Source organism: Myxocyprinus asiaticus, chromosome 20, assembly GCF_019703515.2.
Source record: "Myxocyprinus asiaticus isolate MX2 ecotype Aquarium Trade chromosome 20, UBuf_Myxa_2, whole genome shotgun sequence".
Lineage (NCBI taxonomy): Eukaryota > Metazoa > Chordata > Actinopteri > Cypriniformes > Catostomidae > Myxocyprinus > Myxocyprinus asiaticus.
In genome coordinates, this window is record NC_059363.1 from 18,360,545 (window position 1) to 18,379,497 (window position 18,953).

At 38.3% G+C, this 18,953-nt stretch overlaps 1 protein-coding gene and 1 pseudogene across 2 annotated transcripts in view; both read left to right on the forward strand.

The window, feature by feature from the left end:
* LOC127410857 (rho guanine nucleotide exchange factor 10-like) overlaps positions 1-3,583 on the forward strand; it is a 94,972-nt gene extending 91,389 nt beyond the window's left edge. For both annotated transcript variants that reach the window (XM_051646066.1, XM_051646067.1), the window contains exons 29-30: positions 1,390-1,898; positions 2,356-3,583. In XM_051646066.1, coding sequence (XP_051502026.1) covers positions 1,390-1,877 — 488 coding nt within the window. In that variant the 3' untranslated portion in view covers positions 1,878-1,898; positions 2,356-3,583. The remainder of the gene's footprint in view (positions 1-1,389; positions 1,899-2,355) is intronic.
* Positions 3,584-5,773: 2,190 nt separating this feature from the next.
* Positions 5,774-17,961, forward strand: LOC127410859 (kelch repeat and BTB domain-containing protein 11-like; annotated as a pseudogene).
* Positions 17,962-18,953: the final 992 nt, after the last annotated feature.

The window sequence follows — 18,953 nt, forward strand, 5'->3', positions numbered from 1 at the left end:
AGAAATATGTGTAGGTTATTTCTGAACTGTCGGCAAAACCAGTTTTAACTGCTCAATGGTTAATAAATGGGTTGATAAATACACATCCGCACATGCTTAACACACTTCTAAAGCCTGACAAATGTGACATATAAAAATGGAAGCTACCATCAGACATATAATATGCATATTTTCTGCTTTGTCTTAACACACATACAGGAAATAATAATATTTTCTATATCATCATATTGAATATTCAAACTTAATAATTCACTCAAAAATGAAAAATCACTCATCATTTACTCACCCTCAGGCCATCCCAGATGTGTATGACTTTCTTCTGCAGAACACAAATTAAGATTTTTGGAAGAATACCTTAGCTCTCTAGGTCCTCACAATGCAAGTGAATAGTGACCAGAACACAGAAGTTCTAAAATGGACATGAAGTCAGCATAAAAGAAATCCACACAACTCCAGTGGTTTAATTCATTTCTTCTGAAGCAATATGAAAGGTTTGGGTGAGAAACAGATCAATATGTAAGTCCTTTTTTACTGTAAATCTACACTTTCACTTTCTGGTGTGGAAGTGACTTTCACATTCAGCCACCTACTGGTTGGGACTGGTCAAAGGTGGAGTTTTATAGTAAAAAAAGTACTTAAATATTTATCTGTTTCTCACCTCAACTATCATATCGCTTCTGAGGACATGGATTTAACCACTGTAGCCATAAGGATTACTTTTATGATGCCTTTTGTTTTGTGGTCCTTCTGAGTTCTGGTCATTATACACTTGCATTGCGAGGACCAACAGAGCTGAGATGTTCTAAAAAATCTTATTTTGTGCTCTATTGAAGAAAGTAAGTCATCCACATCTGGGATGGCATGAAGGTGAGTAAATGATGAGAGAATTTTCATTTTTGGCTCAACTATCCCTTTAAGATGGCCAGTTTCAAGCTAAGTATTGCCAGGTATTACATTATTCATATCCTTTAACAAAAAGTAACTCTATGCACTGGGGTGGTGGAGACAGGGTCCTATTCATCCCATTAGATCTTACATGGCTGTCATGTTCATATAAGAACTTCGTCAGATTATTTTTGGCCTCATATCGGTCACAGCAGTTGCAAATTGGAAATTAAAAACAGCCGTTTGCGTGAAAAGTTCAAATCTACCAATAGCAGCTGTGGGGTAATTTGGTCTTATTAGAGCAGACAATGACGGTGATCCGTGAAATGTCAGAAATAATATCAAATCTTGAGTATGTCCTGATCCACCAATCCTGATGGAAATTTAAAGAAGCCCAAATCTTCAGTAAGCATTTTCAGCTCAATTTGAACGCAGTTCTTTTCTGCGATGCCAAAAGAACCCAAAAGTACTTGAATCTCGGTTTCTTTCTCTTTCTTGCTCCAGGTCGAGGCATGGTCTCTTTTCATGCTCACCATGGCCCAGTGAAATTCCTCACCATGGCAACAGCAGTGTGTAACGTCTCCCAAGCAACCATGGCAACTCTCACCTCCAACACACCCAGCCAGTGCCAGTCTGGCGCCCAGGAGGTGGAAGGCACCCAACCCGAGGAGAACTGCACAGGGTTGGGGGACAGCAGCACGAGCTCCCCCTCACATGCCCCAGTTCTCCAGGACTCCCTGTCCTCCTCATGTGGGTCTCTATCTCAGGGCTCTTTAGAGCACGGGCCAGAGGACGGAGCAATATATGACCTACTAATAGAGCCGGCACACTTCCAGAAGTTCAAGCAGACTCGGAGAGTAAATGTGAGCTCATTGTTAGTGGTGTCTGGAGGGCTGGGGCACCGCAGAATCAACAGAAAAACTAAACAGTCCAAGCACGAGGAGACAGTGTCCACCATAATGGTGTGGCAAATACCACTGCTTGGCCTGTGAAGGAGGGAGAACCAGAAAATGGTGAGTGAGGAGATTTGTTAGATAATGGTTTCAACTCACTCTTTAAGGAATAGTTCACCAAAATGAAAATTCTGCCATCAGTCATCATCAACTGTATGACTTTCTTCTGTGGAGCACAAAAGGAGATATTTGTTGCAAAATGTACAGTAAAAGTTAATGATCACAGGTGAATTAGAAGTTAAATTTCGGTTTGTCCCTTGCACTAAGTTATTGTATGGCTTCAGCAGACTTGGAATATAACACAAGTGACATGGATGAATTTTATGATAAGTTTATGGTGCTTTTTTTTGTCACTTTTGGAGCTTGACAGTCTCTAGTCCCCGTCCAATTTTCTTTTTTTTAGGGGGGGGTTGAACTATCCCTTCAAGATTTGGACTGAGCTGAACAAACACCAATTTCTATCAATATTCTTTTCCCATTCATCTTATGATGCTCTTGCTGTGTCTCTTCCTTCCAGGGCATTGCATGTGAGAGAGAAAGGAAGAGCAGTTCCTGAGGCTGAACTTGCTTTTATGGATGAAGGGAAAAAGATAATGTTCTAGGAATGAGCTGAACAACCAAGTTCTAAGTACTTAGTCATGCATAAGAGAAATACATTTTACCACTTGGCACGTTTAACGTTACTGATTTTTGAACACAAAAGCTCAGTCTTCATTAAAAGGTGCTTTCATTAAAATATGTCAATACCACTACAGTGTGATAATATTCAGGTCTAACTGTGGTAATGTAACATTTTTAACTGCTACATGATTACATTTCACAAGAATAGAAAACATCTACATACATTCCATTATAACTGCAAAAAGTTGATTTGTCTTTTATTTTAAACCTGTTGCATCTGCTCAGATATTAATTTGTGTTTTCTTTTTCTTTTCTTTTTTTCTTATTTTCTTTAAAAGACATTTCTTGAAAGGGCATCTATAAAGTTTTGCTTCAAGTAATTATATGTTGCTTGTAAAAGAGGTCATGAAAACATTACCCGAATCAGCAGGTCATTTGAGGTTGACCTTTGGGATTGGCCTCTGTGATCGGCTACAACTTGTGACTGAATGGCTTGTATGGGATTCTCTGGCGGGCCAGAGCTTCTTTCAGATCCAAAAGTGTTGTTGTTGTCCACTGTTACCAGTTCTATTAAAAAGAAATGGCATTCCTCCATAATTCTAATTTAACGTTGATGCTTATCAATATTTAAGGTAATGGAAAAGCTGAAATGTTTTTCTGACTTTGTATTTTAACAAATATACACAATTGTTTTAATCAGCATTGTTTTGTATATCTGTACAAGTCTAATAGATGACCATGTTTTTGTTAAATTTTTTTTTTAATTTTTCACCAAAGAACAAATTAATTTAATACTGGAACTTTTATTTCCCTAACTGTAACTGTCTGCTCATACATAAGGGAGAGACTTGAGAAGAAAATGGATTGAATGTGAGGTTGATTGGCTTTCTGTGTATTGCACTTTACCAACAGCAACACTGATTTTAGAATTTGAGGGAAATTGACAGTCATGGACATTGATGTATGGAAGGAAATAAAATATATATATATATATATATATATATATATATATATATATATATATATATATATATATATATATATATACACACACACACAAAACTTGGAGTACTTGTCCAAAAAAAAAAAAAGTATGAATATGAAAAATGTTTTGGTCCCAGTGAGATTTTTTTTTTTTTTTCACAGAGAAATTTGTATCCAAATATTCTTCTTGCAAGGTGTCTGCCTAAAATGGAAATTAAAAAGGTCATATTTATCACTTCACTTTGATTGTTGATTATTTAATCATGGACTGTTTGGTTATTTTGAGTGTATTCTGAGTTCTCACATAGTTTCATACAATGTTACACTGAGTGAGAATATTAATAATCAGATTAAATCCAGATATTGGAGCCGAACTTTAAATATTAGGCCTACACTAGATGCACTGATGGGTGGCCCTCACTTCCTCCCTCACAGGACACCACACTGTGCTGCTAATATACACTATATTGCCAAAAGTATTCGCTCACCCATCCAAATAATTGAATTCAGGTGTTCCAATCACTTCCATGGCCACAGGTGTATAAAATGAAGCACCTAGGCATGCAGACTGCTTCTACAAACATTTGTGAAAGAATGGGCCGCTCTCAGGAGCTCAGTGAATTCCAGCATGGTACTGTGATAGGATGCCACCTGTGCAACAAGTCCAGTCGTGAAATTTCCTCGCTACTAAATATTCCACAGTCAACTGTCAGTGGTATTATAACAAAGTGGAAGCGATTGGGAATGACAGCAACTCAGCCATGAAGTGGTAGGCCACGTAAAATGACAGAGCGGGGTCAGTGGATGCTGAGGTGCATAGTGCCAACTTTCTGCAGAGTCAATCACTACAGACCTCCAAAGTTCATGTGGCCTTCAGATTAGCTCAAGAACAGTGCGTAGAGAGCTTCATGGGATGGGTTTCCATGCCTGAGCAGCTGCATCCAAGCCATACATCACCAAGTGCAATGCAAAGCGTCAGATGCAGTGGTGTAAAGCACACCGCCACTGGACTCTAGAGCAGTGGAGACGCGTTCTCTGGAGTGACGAATCGCGCTTCTCCATCTGGCAATCTGATGGACGAGTCTGGGTTTGGCGGTTGCCAGGAGAACGGTACTTGTCTGACTGCATTGTGCCAACTGTGAAGTTTGGTGGAGGGGGGATTATGGTGTGGGGTTGTTTTTCAGGAGCTGGGCTTGGCCCCTTAGTTCCAGTGAAAGGAAATCTGAATGCTTCAGCATACCAAGAGATTTTGTACAATTCCATGCTCCCAACTTTGTGGGAACAGTTTGGGGATGGCCCCTTCCTGTTCCAACATGACTGCGCACCAGTGCACAAAGCAAGGTCCATAAAGACATGGATGAGCGAGTTTGGTGTGGAAGAACTTGACTGGCCTGCACAGAGTCCTGACCTCAACCCGATAGAGCACCTTTGGGATTAATTAGAGCGAAGACTGCGAGCCAGGCCTTCTCGTCCAACATCAGTGTCTGACCTCACAAATGCGCTTCAGGAAGAATGGTCAAAAATTCCCATAAACACACTCCTAAACCTTGTGGAAAGCCTTCCCAGAAGAGTTGAAGCTGTTATAGCTGCAAAGGGTGGGCCGACGTCATATTAAACCCTATGGATTAAGAATGGGATGTCACTTATGTTCATATGCGTCTAAAGGCAGATGAGCGAATGCTTTTGGCAATATAGTGTATGTGATGCTTTCAGCCTTTGTGGGTTCAGGGATCTTTGTGACTGAGTCCCTTCAGACTCTGAACAGCTGATGTGTGTATTTAGAAGGCTAATAGTGACTGCTCCTGTGAACATGTGCTGTTGGGCTGACAGAAAGTCTCAATGTGTTGCTCTGGAACCCTTTTAAAACCAGGAGCAGCCCATAATATTAGAGGAGAGTAAGAAGGCCAAGCAAGGGCAGATGAAGTTGTTTTTTTTTTTTTTTTTTTTTTTTTCTTTTTGAGTAAAACCTGAAATTACCATATTTTGCGACCTCTTCCCCTTGGATCAGTTGCTTTGGCTATCATTTATGTGATATTTTACAACAGGGAGATGTACTCATTGTCATTAAATCTGATAATTAATTACGTACTTCAGAAAATCACTTCAACAATTGTATTTAAGGAAATGGATTCTCTTAGCCTTGGAGGCCTTTAATGAAACCCCGAAATTGCTTTAGCACAATATTTCGTAATTCTATTGCTTAAACGTCGTTAACGTTGCTCCGCGCGCTCGGAGTTGACCGTTGCGCAATATCCTTAATTTGGCCGCGCGCGCTGCGCGTAGCGTGTGCAGGAACGTCACGCGCTTGCCGCGGATTGAGCAGCAACAGCTCTGTAGAGTGAACCTGAACATAAACGGGGGTGTGGTTTAGATCAATAACCACCCTAGCTTTCAATAAAATCAAAATATTTCAAACCACAGACGGCGAAGAGGCGGTGTCCATGAGGTCTGAAGCAGAGGGTCGGTTTTGTGTACTATTTTCCTCTGAAGAGAAGGTTTTACGTGCTTTGTTGCAATAATGAACATTTGTGGATTTTCCTGTCGAGACTTCCAGACGCATACAGTTGGTCGATGATGACGAGGAGGAGGAGGAAGAGAAGTTCTTACTGAACTGCCGTTTTACTGTACAGTATGGGGTGGATTACACAGATGGTCATTTCCATGAGTGGTTAAGTGAGCGGAATTTGGAAAAACTCGCACGAACATCATTGCCACGTGTAAGACTCCCTGCAGCGCGGTGTTTTTAGATCTCCTGTGCCTGACTTACATAAGGGCGCTTTGTGTGAAACAGCAGGCAAACTGAAATTCAGCCGTTTAATGCGTAAGTACTGGGGCAATGGATTGATTAATGTGTGATATTAAATAGAGTATTCAGTCATATTCCAAAGATTAGTTCATCTTCCTTTCGTCTAAAGACTGCCTCGCATATTTTTTCCCTCAGCGTTATTAGTTACAGACCCTTTGCTGCTTTACTTTTGTTTATAAAAGCCATTAAACACAGTCTATAGTTATTAATGACAACATTAGCGGTTGGTACAAGAGAATTTCTCACTCTCATTAAGATTTAATCTTTAAAGCTGTCAGTAGGTTTGCGAGTACTGCGCATGCTCGTTAGAGAGAGCTTTTAAATAGAGCATTTCAGCTTTTTGTGATGTATCTGAACAAGTTATTATGCCATGTACATGATGTGGTTCCTCATTGTCATTGCAACAGACAGATTATTGTTTGGCTTGTTGAAATGAACAAAGGGGGTCCAAAACTTTTTTCTTTTTAGAGCATCACTCTATGTTAGTGGATATAACTTCAGTTGATCACCTGTTAGACAGAGAGGTATGCTTTCATTTTATATTCAACATTGTTCTAATCGTCTGGATTATAAGAATTTATTTGTAGAATGTAAAGAATAATATGATTATTATATAAAAACGTTGTAATCGTTTGAATCTCCTTTGATTAAATGTTTGGACCCACACTGAAAAAGTAAGTAAATTATAATGGTGTAAATGGTGCAGACTTCATTACATGACATAATAATATTGATTAAAGTGAGTAAAGTTAACTTAAAACATTTCAGATAATACAGTAATTTTTACCTATACAAATCCAATGTACATGGTAATTAAATATACTTTGTAAAATTTAAATGATCATTTTATTACAACATTTCACATTTTGATCTTTCCTTGTAATCATCTGTTTAATCGTGTACCATATAACATTGCACAGGGAAGCTTAATGAATGATATTTAGTCTATTAGACAACGTTATCTTGCATTACTGTCGATAGACACAAGACACAGATCACCTGGATGCATAAAGACAAACCCCAAACCGTTAACCATAGTAATATTTCCCCAAAGATGAAGAACACAGGAACCCAGAGCGAAACTGTTCTAAATGACATTCACTCCAGTCAGAGCTCAATAACAGGAAACCAAAAGGCAAATAAAAACAACGGTAAAGCAAGTTCTTCACAATCAAAAGTATCCCAAGATGAAGCCTCAAAGACAAAACAAACAAAAGATGTGGAAATGAAAGAGAATGAATACCACAGTAGAAGTCCATCCCCTTAAGGCAGAACCAAGAAAACTGTCCCTATTCTCTCTAATAGGTAATGGAAAATGATATCATCCAATGGAACTGTCGTGGTATCAGGGCAAATTTTACTGCTGCAGCATCTAACTGCAATTATTAACCCTCTAGCCATATGTCTTCAAGAAACACAATTACCACCAGACGGTACTCTCTCTTTTAAAATGTTTGCAAGTTTTAACACTTTCGGTCCCAGTGATAAGCGGGCTTCCGGTGGTACAACCAATTTAATAAGAAAAGTCATAGTCCATAGTCATATAAATATTAATAGCAACCTACAGGCAACAGCAGTACGCCTGACTTTGCAGAAAAACATTACAGTCGTCTCTATCTACATTCCTCCAAATTTTAACTTGACACACATGGACCTAGATCACCTTATCGCTCAGCTCCCATCTCCTTTTATTCTCATGGGAGATTTTAATAGTCATAACACTTTGTGGGGCAGTAATCACTGTAACACAAAAGGAAAGAAGATTGAAGATTTGATAGATAACCACACCTTATGTGTTTTAAATAATGGATTGAATACCTACTTACATCCAGGACATGGAACGTACTCTGCAATCGACCTAACAATTTGTCAGCCTGAATTATTTTTAGACCTCTCATGGAAAGTTTGGCATGACCTCTGTGGAAGTGATCATTTCCCAATCATTGTAACCATCAAAGGCAGAGAGGAAGAAACAAATGTACAAAGATGGCAAATTAAAAAAGCAAATTGGTATCAATTTCAAACATTGAGAAACTGACACGGTTTCCAGAAGACAGCCCAGATGCTATGCAAAATTTCACTGAAACACTCGTATCTATAGCTAATGATACAGTCCCAAGAACATCTTTAAACATAAAACATAGACGACTTCCATGGTTTGATGATACATGTAAGGAAGCTATAAAAGAGAGGAAAAAAACTGAAAGACTGTTCTTCAGACATCCATCCATGGACAAATCCATCAGATTTGTTTCCAACATGACAACAAGTACTCCATCATACAAAATATGGAACCTGATACGGAAAATGAAGGGAAAAAACAACGGTCAAACAGCACGGCACACTCTTGACTTCAAAACAAGAAATTGCAAACATTCTAGCAAAAACATTCGAAAACAATTAATCTATTGAGAACTGCCTTCCTGCTTTTCGAACTTTTCTTGTTCAACAAGAAAAAGAAAAGATTAACTTCAGCTCCAGTAACACAGATCCATACACACAACCTTTTTCTATGGAAGAACTACAGCGAGCCATTAAAAAAATCCCACGACACAGCTGTTGGGCCGGATAAAATCCACTATCAATTTTTAAAGAATCTACCCCACCTTTCCCTGAAAATGCTCCTTAGAATTTTTAACTCCATCTGGATATCGGGAAAAATCCCATCTGCCTGACATGAAGCAGAAATAATACCTATTCCAAAGCCAGGAAAAGACCATAACGACCCCATAGACTACTGCCCTATAGCTTTAACCAGTTGTTTATGCAAAACAATGGAGTGGATGGTCAATGATTGCCTGGTCTGGATACTGGAATCTAAACACCACATAAGTAATGCCCAGTGTGGTTTCAGGAAAGGTCGAAGCACTACAGATCACCTTAATTGTCTTGAAAGCTATATTCGTGATGCCTTTACCAGAAAAGGACATTTTGTAACTGTCTTCTTTGATTTGGAGAAAGCCTATGACACAACATGGAAACATGGAATTTTAAAAGATTTGTACCAAATGAATTTTATCGAACAGACTTTTTAGAGTTAAAATAGCAAACACCTTGTCTAACCTACATAAACAAGGACTTGGAGTACCTCAAGGAAGGATCCTATCAGTAACCCTCTTCAGTATTAAAATAAATAGCATTGCAAAAGTCATTGGCTCTGATGCCCTCTGTAGTGTATTTGTAGATGATATCTGCATTTGCTACAAGAGCAAGTACATAAATACTATCGAGCGAAAAATCCAATTGAAGATAAACAATATGCACTCCTGGTCAACACAGAACGGTTTCAAGTTCTCACAAACAAAAACTGTCTGTATGCATTTCTGTCAGCTTCGTTCGCTACTCAATGAACCAGAGCTGTTTATGGATGGAGTCCCCATTAAAGTTGTTAAAGAGAACAGGTTTCTTGGTATCACTTTTGACAACAAACTGTCTTTTATTCCTCACATTAAATCACTAAAAAAGAAATGTTTTATAGCTATAAATGTTTTAAAGGTTTTCTCCAAAACCAAATGGGGAGCAGATAGCTCAGCTCTCATGAACTTGTACAGAACCATGGTACGCTAAAAGCTGGACTATGGAAGTATCGTTTATGGATCAGCTAGGAAGTCATACATGCGACTTTTGGACACTGTACACCACCAAAGTATACGACTAGCTTTGGGAGCCTACAGAACATCACCAATCCAAAGTCAATATGCGGAAGCCAATGAACCTTCCTTGGAAATCAAACGCCTAAAGTTGGCCTTTCAATATGCAACCAAACTTAAAACAAATAAAGAAAACCCAGCCTGTTCAGCAGTTTTCCCAATTCAGCATTCAACAATACATGAAAAAAAAAAAGTTTAATTCGTCCATTTGGCCTACGTATAAAAACCCATCTGGAGAATCTGAAAGTGGATCTAAACAGTGTGGAACAGACAGATTTCTGCAAAATTCCTCCATGGGATCTCAAAAAGCCTAAAATCCATCTGGATTTAACAAGGAACCAAAAATCCAAAACGCATCCGAATGATTTCCATCAACAGTTTCTGGACGTAAGAGCAGTATACCCACAACATATCCCAATATACACAGATGGATCTAAATCTGGAAATAAAGTGGCAGCAACTTTTGCAACAAACCAACTGTGTCAGGGTATCCGTATCCCTGACCAAAGTTCAGTTTTCACTGCAGAGGCAAACGCTCTACTACTGGCACTGAAGTTTTTTGAAACTGCTCCACAACATTTTTTTTTAATAATAATGGATTCAAAATCATGTCTTGAAGCATTGGAAGCTACTAAAACTGATCACCCAACAATCGTGAAGATTTTAATCAAACTGTCATCTCTTGAAGCAAAGAGTTTAAATATTATTTTCTGCTGGGTACCTGGACACTCAGGAATCTCCGGTAATGTACCGGAGCTGCCAGGGAAGCACTATCTACTGAACCAGTAAAATGCCCTATACCTTCCACAGATCTGAAACCAACTCTGAATGTATATATCAAAAACAAATGGCAGTCGGAGTGGGATCAATGTTTAAACAACAAATTACAAGAAATAAATCTTGTTGTTGGAACAAGATATGTGTTCCCTTTTAATAATCGCTGGGATCAAGTCATTTATATATGATGCCAGATAGGACATACAAGACTCGCACACCAATTTTTACTATCGGGAGAAAATTCACCAAAGTTCTCATCTTCTCAGAACCCACTATCCATTAAACGTATTTTACTGGACTGTCATACCCAGATGTCTACACATCTGAGGAACCTGTATTATTCAGTTGATTCATTTGAAAAGGTTTTTAATCAAGTGAATCCAAATTTAGTTTTAAGGTTTTTAGGAAAAATGAATCTTAAACACCTCATTTAACTTATTTAACTATTTTAAATGACTAAACCTGGTTCCCGCCATGAATATAGCCATAGAAGCTGGCATGGCGTAAAAAATGAAAGAAACAAACAAACAAACACAAGATACAGAGCTGCGCACGTAGGCCTCAACAGCGGGTGCACAAAACACAGTGGTGGTAACAATCAACAGATAATTCTTTTTGATCATGAACAAGTAATTTTGAGTGGAAAATGAACTAAAGACTAAACAAAAAAGAAGTTACCAAACATTACAACGAAATCAACAATAAAACAGTGTAAATACATTTTCAAACATTGGTGCATACTGGGAACATTAAGTTAAATACTAAAGATTTACTTATTTTACTTACCAGGGAAATTTACTCAAATTAGCAAATAGATATGACCATGTTTTACTTTAGATTGATACATGATGAGGTATTTTAAAGATATAAAACAATCATGAATATTTACTTTTAAGCTAGAGCATTATTTTTAGCCATTTAATTAGGGGAAGTGACCCTATTAAGGCCACGTACCATAATTTTGAAATCTAAAAAAGACAGAAAACAAGAGAGAATTTTGTTGTCGCAGAGGAAATGCACATATTTGTTGGCATCATTTTACTCTTTATTTGGAGCCAATTAAATATTTAGTTCTTGAGTTATTTGGAACCATGTGCTACCACTGTTCGGTGGCCATTTTGGAAGTTGCTCCAAAACGTTTTTGAAGACCTAAAAAAATAATTTTTCTGGAGTCAGATGAAGAAACTGGGTGAGGAATGATAAAAAAATAAAAAAGTAAATTAAGATATTAAGAAATCGAATGCAACTTGATGTTATTTATCTCCTATGTATTTAACAGCAATAAAAGATGGATTTCATGAGTACCTGGAACTAGTGCAGGACACTGCCTGAGTGATGGTCATAAAGATATATGCAGTAAAATAAAAACTGATGATAACCACAATAAATAAAATATTTAAGAAGCTTCTTGAGCTCAGACAAGATTTAGTGCTCTGTCTGTAATTATAATCCAGAAATATAACTTTATTTTCAAGTAGGTTTATTAGGAAATGTTTTTGAAAAACCTGTTTGTTCGTAGCTTAAAAGCAGAATAATTTTATTTTTTTTTAAACACCAATAAAAATCATGCTCCACATTGTAAAATACAGTGTTTTTTTATTCATGGAAAAAAAAAAAAAAATCTAATGTGTTTACCTGGACTCTACTATAAATTATTTAGGTTTATTTTCCATTTGAACCATATTGTTCCTAATAAGCCCACTGAGCATATAACCCATTTAACACATTATAAGATTGCTAACTGAATTTACTCTCAACTCTCTATACTGAATCCATTTTCATTGCAGGGAGAAAATGAATAGGCAGAGAAAACATAAGGACTGTCCAAATATGATTAAAGCTTGCCGGATTCAGAAATTAAATATTTCATAACTGGTTATGATGTTTGAAGTCTTAAATATAAAAAAAAGTTTATTTAGTAAAATGTGAAGGATTTACATTTTAAAGAGCATAGTGGTATTATTAAGAACACGTGGGCTTAAATGGTACACGTGCTCCTTATAATCACACTCCAGACTTTTTATGTTTGCAATAAAATAAAGTAACTTAATTTTGTCCGTTTATGACAAAACATAACACGAGTGTTTAGATGAGAGATTAATCTTTGATTTGATACTCACTTTATTTGAAGGCTGTTAACATTTCTATAAGAAAACATGTAAAACTTAGATTTGGGTCAGTTCCCCTAATGTTTTTAAATTCATGCTTTAATTTATTCAATGTAGAAAGTACTTAATATTTTGTGCTGTTTACTTCACCACAAAATCATTTTGTTTTGTTTTTTCAGTGCTGGGCTGAGAACACAGAGGACACAGGATCTTTAAGACTGTTTCCTTCATGCTTACCTGGATGAAATGTAGTCTGATGAAACAGAATAAAAACAATAAAGACATCAATCTTGTCTGACTTGGACATTCCAAGCAATGCTGGCTCTGAAAGGCCATAACCCCAATAATTAACATCTATCAGTCATTTATGGGGCTCAGTGTGATTAAAGGAGGACTGTTTCTGACAAATGAAGTTGTTTGTCTCATTGCCCTGAAAGCACTTGAGTGACATAAGATGAACAACTCTCTGCAAGACACAAACATGTTCACAGTACAAGCAGATGTTATATTTCACGCCTCAAACCCCAACTCTCCAGAACCGTCTATCCCTTTTGAAGGGAACAACAATGTTCCAGCCATGGAGAAAACAAGCATCCCCAGTATGGAAATACTGCAGGATCTCCAGGGTGCTTGGGATAAGTCGGAATCTGGAGGTCTGACTGACAGCAGGAGTTTGGGACACTATGGTGCTGTAACAGGTGCAGAATACGCACAAGATGCTGTCTCTAGTGACAGTGGATTTCAGGAGCATATTCAGCCCCTGGACTCAACTAAAGCACAAAATTTGGACATCAGTGTGATTGAAATTTCAGGTCAAGGGAATATTAAGGAAGAAACCAATGTAACAAAGGTAGCTTGCAGTCTGGGACCCTCTCTGTGTTTCAGACCAAAGAACAAGGAGGAAATAAACAAATCATCCAATGTCCTCAGAGAAGGTGAGGTTGTTCAGAGTCAGTTTGATATTAAAAATGTCTCCTCCATGTCAGAGGACAGAAATAATTCCTATTCAGGCTCCCAGGAAAAGAGATCATTTGAGGAAAAGCTGGGTTGCTTTATATGTTCCTCTGAAGGAGCCGATCAGACTCTCTACAGAACATTGCTTGGACAGACTGGGCTGGAATCAAGCCAAGGGCTAAAGCACAATGGATCTGCTGTAAGGGAGGCTCTCTTAAAGAAAAAAGAGCCAGATTTAGTCATAGAAGTGGGTGGACAGAAAATACAAGCACACAAGTCAGTATTAGCAGAGAAAAGTGATTATTTTAAAGCCAGGCTTTCTCGAGACATTCTAAAGGTAAAAGGAATGAGTTACAAGACCTTATCAGTGCTTGTAGACTATGTTTACTCTTCTCAGATGAATGTAACTAAAGACAATGTTGTGGATGTCATCACGGGGGCAAAGATTCTGCAAATGCCCTGTGCTGTACAGGCTGCTATTGACACCATTTCCACACAGGTCACTCCAGAAAACTGCTACGAAATTCTTATGATTGCCAAAAAACAGCGATTTAATGAACTTAAAGAAACAGCTTATCGATTCATGAGCGACAACTTTCTCCAGGTTCTGAGAGACCCAGCAGCTTACGGGCGTCTCACTGGCTTAGAGAGAGATCTCATTCTGCGCAAACGGATGGAGAGCCGCAAGAGTCTGATGGTGGCAGAAATTAATGATGTTTTTGAGCGAGTGGGAAGTCGACCGCCCAGCAGAAACAGCAGCCGTCCCCAGAGCCCCCTCTCCATCACGTCCTTTGAGGACAATCACATGATCTATTATTACAACATGAGCAGTAAGGACTGGCACACCCTGACCGTCATGCCTGACGACATCAACACCAAGAGCTGTGGTATCTGCACAATGTACAACTACTTGTTTGTGGCTGGTGGGATCAGGGGAACTGGGGAGAAAAGCAAAGTCTCAGACAAAGTGTTCTGCTACAATCCCATCACGGATCGCTGGAGTGAGGTCCGACCCATGAATCAAGCAAGATCACAACTTAAACTCATCTCCATGGAAGGATACCTTTATGCCATTGGTGGTGAATGTCTGTTCACGGTTGAGAAGTACGATCCTCGCATGGACCGCTGGACTGCAGTGGCTCCTCTGCCTAAAGGCGCGTTTGCAGTGGCTCATGAAGCCACCACCTGTAACGGAGATGCTGTACGTCTCAGGTGGGTCTTTGTTTTATCGGCTGCTGAAATATGACCCCAAGAGAGATGAATGGCAGGAGTGTCCTTACAACAACAGTAGGAAAAAATCCACAGACATGGTGGCTCTTAAGAGCTTTATATACCGATTCGACGTTAATCGTGAACAGGGAATCAGCGTCTTTAAATACAACACCATTGTAAAGATGTGGCATGATTGTGCCTCCCAACAGCAAGGCTGCAGCCTACCATTTCGATGCGCTGTCATGGATAACTGCATTTACTGTGTGAATAAATCTCAGACACTTCAGTTCGTCGTGGATGAGGACGGAGGTCGATTCAAAGAAGACTCTCTTAAAGCACCTGTGGAGGCTAAAGGGATCTTATTCCCCTTCATTCTCAGCTTGCCTGAGAGAGGTGGAAGAATTGTATGAGTTGGATATTTTATCCCTTGGATGACTCTTCAGAGTCACTCCAGACCTGGAGAAAGAGAATGCCTGATCAATATTTATAGATTTCTGCTTTCCCAAAAGGTTCAAGGCACCTGCTCATAGCTCTTGAAACTGGAATGTGTTTTCTTTGCATGATAAGAAAAAAATATGTTATGTGGTGCGCCTAAATATCACAACTCCACTATATATAATATTAGTTGAAGTCAGAAGTTTACATACACTGAGGTCATTATTAACCACTCCACAGATTTCATATTAGCAAACTATAGTTTTGCAAGTAATTTAGGACATCTACTTTGTGCATGACATGAGTACATTTTCCAACAATTGTTTACAAACAGATTGTTTCAATTTTAATTGACTATATCACAATTCCAGTGGGTCAGAAGTTTACATACACTGAGTTAACCAAGTTAAAATTCCAGAAAATGATGTCAAGCCTTTAGGCAGTTAGCTTCTGATAGGCTAATTGGAGTCAATTGGATGTGTACCTGTGGATGTATTTTAAGGCCTACCTTCAAACTCAGTGCCTCTTTGCTTGACATCATGGGAAAATCAAAAGAAATTAGCCAAGACCTCAGAAAAAACAATTGTGGACCTCCACAAGTCTGGTTCATCCTTGGGAGCAATTTCAAATGCCTGAAGGTACCACGTTCATCTGTATAAACAATAGTATGGAAGTATAAACACCATGGAACCACGCAGCCATCATATCGCTCAGGAACGAGACGCGTTCTGTCTCCTAGAGAAGAATGTAGTTTGGAGCGAAAAGTGCAAATCAATCCCAGAACAACAGCAAAGGACCTTGTGAAGATGCTGGAGGAAATGGGTAGACAAGTATCTATTTCCACAGTAAAACGAGTTCTATATCAACATAACCTGAAAGGCTGCTCAGCAAGGAAGAAGCCACTGCTCCAAAAACTACCATAAAAAAGCCAGAATACAGTCTGCAAGTGCACATGGGGACAAAGTTCTTACTTTCTGAAGAATTGTCCTCTGGTCTGATGAAACAAAAATTGAACTGTTTGGCCATAATGACCATCATTAAGTTTGGAGGAAAAAGGGTGAGGCTTGCATGCTGAAGAACACCATCCCAACCGTGAAGCATGGGGGTGGCAGCATCATGTTGTGGGGGTGCTTTGCTGCAGGAGGGACTGGTACACCTCACAAAATAGATGGCATCACGAGTAAGGAAAATTATGTGGATATATTGAAGCGACATCTCAAGACAACAGCCAGGAAGTTAAAGCTTGGTCGCAAATGGGTCTTCCAAATGGACAATGATCCCAAGCATTTGCGCAGTCTCTTGATTTGTTTTGGGCACTTTTGTAACCGATAGTAATTTGGGTTGAACTTTGCCGCTGGAATTAGCAAAAAAAGAATAAAAGTCAATTTGTAAAATAAGGCAACAAAGAGCACAAATGAACAACTGAAGCACATTATGTAATAATGTGACCCCTGTTTCCTAGCAACAGATTCTATCCAAAAGTAAATAATCCATTTTTGAACCACGTAGAAATGCCTACAAAAATAGGAACATTTAATACAATTCTAGAGCAGGGGCCAATAACCAAATGCCCTAAAGCAGCTGAAGACAAAACTTTAGCTATTGTTATGGTAACATTAGGTAAACATTAAGAGCACAAAGCACATGACTTTAGTAAATGCTGATGTCTCAGTTTCTGTTTGTGAGAGAAATTATGTGAAGATTGAAGTCATTCATCACTAGTACACAGCACACAGTTTACCTAGGAGGCCCTTTGGGATAAGATTTTAATAACGCTTTCATTAAGAAAAAAAAAAGAAAAAGATGGTCTGATCCTTTGAATTTGACTCTTTTAGACTTGGCGGACACACAATAAATTACATTCTCACAAGCAATACATAATTTGAAAGCAATATGTATCAATCATAATACTGTTAAAACTGCAGTTAATGAAGACTATATATACTATACAGTAAGTGGGAAAAAAAGCATCCCTGAGAAACACACTGATCTCATGGTCAAGATACTTTTTTATTAATTTAGGATGACTCAAACCATCACTGTCAAGAAAACATTCAAGAAAAACATGTATTATCACATTCATACATATTATGTCCATAGCATGTAATAAGGCATCAATATTATCATGGCTTTATAACTTGGATGTTGCGTTTTGTGTTGACCTGTGAGATTTGGGAGTATTTTACTGAAATATTCAGTGTACTTTTCCATTTCCACCAAACATTTCTGAATTTACAGAGGTGGATTCTATCAAACTTTAATTTGGTGTAATTCTGTTGAAAATAAGTTGATTGGATTTCAATATGAGCATGAATATTGGTATTATAATGGAAATGAACATGATTGCTTTACTGGCTTGATCTTGAATTGCCCATCTGTGCTTAATTCACTTCATAAAGTGCTGAAAAACACAACACCATTCCAGTAAACATCTATGATGTCACAGATGAATCACCCATAAATTTCCTGTCATTTTGGAATGGTTCCCTTTCTCTACAGCAGGGCTCTTCAACTACTTTCTTGCGGGGGTTAGGGTTTTGTTTTTTTTTGTTTTTTTTTTTTGGGGGGGGGGGGGGGGGAGAGCGAGATAAAATGTCTATTTTTCCATTTTCTCCATGAAGTATCATCCTAATCAGTGAAGAAAAAATGTGTCCTGCAAATATTGTGAATTTGCACACAATAGTCAGTGTAGGAGCCAGATTTTTGTGCAGATAATCATTGGCAAAAGAACAAACTGTGTTGATAAACATCTATGATGTCACAGATTAATTACCCATAAATTTCCTGTCATTTTGTAATGGTTCCCTTTCTCTTCACTACAGCATCTAAATGGGAACCTCTTTTGTCCACTGTTTTGCACCCATAAAGGTGAAGTGATGTTCTTTTTTTTTTTTTTTAACCATGCCTGATTGCCTCTACAAATATGATTCCATTTATCAGACTTTCACATGAAATTGGGATGCTGTTGGCTAGGCAACTAAAGTATCCATTATGTCACAGATCATATGGGTGTGGGTGGATAGGTGGGGCATTGTTCGCTGGATTTGGTTGCTGAAGTATATATATTGGTTGCTATTGAAACAAATGGCTAGATGGCTTTACTTTTTCAGTGACGGTGTCAGTTTAATAGCTAACAAAATAATGTTTCTGTGTTTACAATAAAAGTTTTTTTGTTTCCTTGGTTTTTCTAGTTATTTTACAGTTTCTTCTCATTTTCAGTTTAATCCTATTCATACTTGTTCACCAGCGTTTAAAAAAATATCTAAATGCAGCTCTGGTGTCTGAAAAAGCTCTGATTTTTCATCCAAACTAACTGAGGTTAAAAGGCATAGTGCGTATAGACCTAGATCAAAGGAGGAATCTTAGTGAGTGACTTATAACTTGGACTGAACCCACAATCCTAGTTTTAGAAGCCCAGATATGCAATAAGTATTGTTTATTGACATGTCTGATCTCGCCTGTAAACACTGCTATTCATTCAGAGCCTATCCTCTGAATATTTGCACTGTAGGGTGTGACATGGCTTCAAAAGGCTTCCTGGAGTAGTTCTGCCACCTACTGGGTTGAG